Here is a 4,541-nt window from a genome sequence, read left to right on the forward strand (position 1 = left end):
AAAAGTCAGTTGTCGGTATTGTGAGTGTGTCGTTAACTGAAGGACTGAAAGGTACACGACTTAATAAACCGGTCCATAATTGAGATTGACTCTTGAGAGTTGAGATCAAGCTAGCCATGTGGCTAAGGGATGGAGATAAAAAAAATACAACATCCAATAACATATGTACACACTGTCAATTTTTAGTGGATTAAGAATAATCCTTAGTTAGGTCCACAATCGTTGGATTTACATGCTGGTGAGTTGCAACTTGCGACTGTGATTTTTTTCGCAATAAGTGGCAACTGAGAAATATGTTTAAACAGTACAAAATATGTTTAAGTAGTACAAAATCGGAGGATGATGTAGTAGCATGACTAAGGTAATTTTCAGCCAACTGAGAATTAAACGCACCCATGCATATTATTCTTAAAAGATAATAACATAGTTAACAATAGAAGACAACACAATGAATGATCAATTGCGTATTTGTGGTAGATTCATTAATTTATACGTCGTACGTGTACCGTGCGTATAAACAAAATGATCAAGTTAACATGAATGACGCACGTACGTGACAATTCCATGTATATTTATTAGAGGAAGCGTCCGACGTCTAGTTTGTATATTTATGTATATGTACGCGTTACGTGTACCGGTGAACGATCATCTACGTGTATGGTATAGGGGGTGGAGACAGGGCCCCCGGAGGAAGCCGGCCGGCCGGAGCGAGCTAGTGTCAGCTGGAGGCGGCGCTGCGGAAGCTCTGCAGCGACTGCAGGTGCGCCTTGCCGCTGAGGCCGCGCTGCCGGATGTGCACGCGGTACTCGTCGAAGGTCATCTCCGGGTACATCGCCGGCGATTCCGGCCCCACGAGCTCCGGCATGGGCCCCACCGGCACGTCGCTCCGCGGGTTGTAGAAGAAGGCCAGCGACAGCCGCTCCTCCGCCGCGCTCACTGTCACCCGGTGCTCCACGCTCTTGTACGCCGCGTTGCTCAGCACCTGCAGGCAACCGTATACATATCAGTATCAGTACTGCTGATCTTTACATAATCATCTTCTGATCGATTGAGAGGCCGCTGGTAGTCCCACGTTGACAGGGAACCGGCTGCATCGCATGGTGTACCAGCGATTGGCTCAGTATCGAGCTCAGGTGCGGCGGGCGGGATAGGCATAACTTGATGGGTTTGATAGCTCTCGCACTGTGGCAGCATCAAAGGTGCAGGGCGATTAGGCACGACTCTAGCTGGATAGTAGGCCTAGTAGGAGCATGGAATCTTTGCAGACAGAGTAGGTTGTCACTTGCACCTGAACCTTTTCTCTAATATGCCTATAGAGGTATATCACATGAAAGAGAAGAAATGTGCCATTTCATATGGTGCCTCAGATTCCACTGCCTATAGCACAGCTAGCTACTCCCCGGGTTCCATAATTCTTGTAAAACTAAAACCACGATAAAAAAAATGGAACAAAAGGAGGAGCTTTCTATAGAAAAGATAGCCAAGCCAAATTGACGAGAGAAACCCATGTGAGCAAAGAAAACAACATCCAAATGTACTCTCTGTGACCCGGATTATTCCACGTCCATCTTTAACTTTTCACAAAAAAAGATGCACTCTGGATGGATTAAAAGTTTTTTTTGCAGGTACAGAAAATAACTTACAAGTTGAATCCTTGCCTTTACCTATGAATCTTTGCCTAATGCAATAAAAATCATTCATTTGTGATATTTGCACCCTCAGGAAAGGAATCATGTCTATGTACTCCAAATTAAAGAAAAAGAAAAACCTGCCTGGATTTTCAAACTACATGTTTTTTGCCAAGGTTTTTTTTCATGATTTTATAAATTCCCTATAATGAATTTTGAAGCACTTTAATTCATGTAAGGAAAACATATCTTTCACGTGGATTATTCGTCCTTGTGATCGGACACAGTCAAGAGGATACGCGGATGCTTTTGTTGGTTGGAGAAACAGTTACTTGTCCCATTTTCCAATGGATGTCCATTGACTTGTCGATACCTGAGAACATCTTCCCGGCCTGACCCCTACCCCTGGGCGCTCAGCTTTTGTTCCTTGCGCAGGTAGTGCACCACGATTGCAATGGAGCACGTTCTGTACTTCTATGGTGTTTGCAATGATGGTCATATATAGAGTCGTATTACGCTCTCATCATCGTCAGTTTGTCACGGGTGATTATACTAAACCTAGCTACCGCATACGTACGCACACGGAACGTTCCAATTGGTACGCTGCTAGCTGCACGTGCGTATTCTCTCTTGTTTTTCTTACCTGGATCTGGTCACCGATGTTGACGATGAAGGCGTCAGGGACCGGGTCGACGGTGATCCACTGGCCATCCTTCCTCACCTGCAGCCCCCGCACATGGTCATCGACGAGCAGCATGGTCATGCCGCCGGGATCGGAGTGCGCCGCCACGCCCAGCGTCAGGTCTGGCTGCGGGCACCTCGGGTAGAAGTTGACCCTCAGGCACGCCCCCTCGCCGCCCTCGCCGCCGAACGCCTCATGCAGCCTCCCGCCGTCGAGCCCCAGCCCCCTGGACATCAAACTCGATACCGTCCGGCACAGCTTCACCACATCCTCGCTGTACTCCTCCGTCGCCTCACTGCCATGCATGCATACACATCGATCAGCTAATGAATTAACTCTAAATTTAGCTACCAAGCGCGTCATGGATGCTCGATCGTACCGAAGGGTGGAAGGAAGGTCCGGCCACTTGTCGTGGCTCTTGATCGACGATGGGAGGAGGTGGAGGAAGTAGTAGTCGCCCCAGTCGAGGTGGCCGCCCTTGGCGGTGCCGAGGCGACTGCCGTAGCCCTCGTACGTCGTCGGTGAGTTGGCGTACCGCTCGCGCACCTCGGCCGGCTGCCGGAAGAAGCCGCGCCACGACGAGCGCGCCCGGCGCAGCAGCTCCGGCCGCACGCCGTGGTTAACTGCCTGGAAGAAACCCCACTCCCGGCACGCCGCCTCCACGGCGCGGGCGGTCTCCTCGGAGTCCGGCATTGACATGTCAACCACCGGGATGTTCGGCCCGCTGATGCCGTGTGAGGAGGCTGCCGGTTGGGGCGTCGTCGTCGACGGCCGCTCGTTCGGTGGCTTCACGTACCGTTCAGGGATCGTCTCGCCGCAGGTGTCCGACACGGCCTGTACGCGCACCACGGGCTCCGGCCAGCCGGCGCCGCCGTTGAAGCAGCTACTCATCGGTGCTATAGCTTGCCGGTAGTGTTAAGACGCTCCTGCACTAACCATTTATAAAAGCAGCAGAGGATAAGGGAGAGACACTGTCATAATTGAGGTGTTGAATATAAAAATCAGCTAGTGCTTTGCTAGGGTTTGAAAGCAACGGATAGGATAAAACAAACACGTGCTGCAAATATTTCGACCAGGAAGGGATTAACAATAATTAATACACTTTTTTGTGTGGCCAGAGTTCTTGTGGACATACATACTTTATGCTAGCTAGTGCGTTATGTGGACTCTACACCCCTCTCAAAATTACTACTGCTTCTTGTAGCTAGATTAGTGAATATAGTGATAGTACTTAACAATCATGAGCAAAACAAAGCACGTTCTTGCATTCTTGCGCGGTATCATGAGCATTCGAGCAGAAGTTTGAGCGGTACTCCTTCCGCACTAGATATAATTGTCCTGGCCACATCGGAGTGAATAACAATGTGTGTAAAGACTATCCGAAGAGCCTTGGAGCTTTGTCACCTGTTCACTAGAGGAAGGTCCATTTCTCAGGTAAGCCACCAACGGAATACATTGATCTTGTGAGGAACCCTAGTTCACCACACATCCTTGAAATATGCAACACCAGCCCTTGCGACAAGCTAAGGTAGATTGGTCTTGTCAAATAAACTCAGGAGGCGTCCACAGCCCATGACACGACATCCTCTCAAAGAGTGGATTACCTCTTCACATGGAAGTGTGCGTGTAGGGTGGGGGACGGGGGTTCCAGTTACATATACAGGCATCCCCAATAGTGACCAAGAAGGTATGCATCTCATATTACAAATCAAGCTTACGTAATGTTGAGCCTCGGGTGGAGCCTTGGAGGTGTATATTCTCAGAGAGGAAGGTTAATTCTCACAAATTCATCTTTAAACAACACTGAGCCCTCCAATCGGGGATTGTACCTGACAAGGCATACAATCCATGATAGGTTGAACAACAATGAGCTCCAATATATTTAGAAAAGTGACTAGGAGGAAAACAAAATATCATGTGGTTAGTTGAGCATCAGTGTGTAAACCTAATGAACACAGAGGATTGAGACCATAAATTCCAAACTAATGAACATTGCTCTCATAAAAAAACATGGGCATCGTAATAGGCCAGTTAGAAAAAATCTTTTGTAAAATGGCATATTTCCACAATATATGTACCTCTAGACATCCTGGTTCCAGATACTCCGGCTCTGCCCCTAGTAACGGGTGCTCCTATCTATTTTGGGCTGATGGGTGAATGAGTTAGGCTTCATTGTAAAAATATGTGCTTGTAGTTGTGTTCCATTTGTTTGATAATGGAAATCGCGATAA

The 4,541-nt window shown here is 48.2% G+C and overlaps 1 protein-coding gene across 1 annotated transcript; it reads right to left on the reverse strand.

The window, feature by feature from the left end:
- Positions 1-453: 453 nt before the first annotated feature.
- Positions 454-3,240, reverse strand: LOC127295844 (jasmonate-induced oxygenase 2). The gene is made up of 3 exons (XM_051325841.2): positions 2,690-3,240; positions 2,272-2,605; positions 454-982 (listed from the first exon to the last, which is right to left on the reverse strand). The coding sequence occupies exons 1-3, from the start codon at positions 3,199-3,201 to the stop codon at positions 719-721; spliced, it is 1,110 nt and encodes a 369-aa protein (XP_051181801.1). The 5' UTR covers positions 3,202-3,240; the 3' UTR covers positions 454-718.
- Positions 3,241-4,541: the final 1,301 nt, after the last annotated feature.

The sequence above is a fragment of the Lolium perenne genome, chromosome 4, assembly GCF_019359855.2.
Source record: "Lolium perenne isolate Kyuss_39 chromosome 4, Kyuss_2.0, whole genome shotgun sequence".
Taxonomy (NCBI): Eukaryota; Viridiplantae; Streptophyta; class Magnoliopsida; order Poales; family Poaceae; genus Lolium; species Lolium perenne.

Excerpts from the sequence above, each read along its gene's own strand:
- LOC127295844 (XM_051325841.2), bottom strand. The coding sequence starts at position 3,201 with ATGAGTAGCTGCTTCAACGGCGGCGCCGGCTGGCCGGAGCCCGTGGTG. Across the intron at positions 2,606-2,689 it reads GACCTTCCTTCCACCCTTCG|TGAGGCGACGGAGGAGTACA; the intron begins GTACGATCGAGC and ends CATGCATGGCAG. Across the intron at positions 983-2,271 it reads ACATCGGTGACCAGATCCAG|GTGCTGAGCAACGCGGCGTA; the intron begins GTAAGAAAAACA and ends GGTTGCCTGCAG.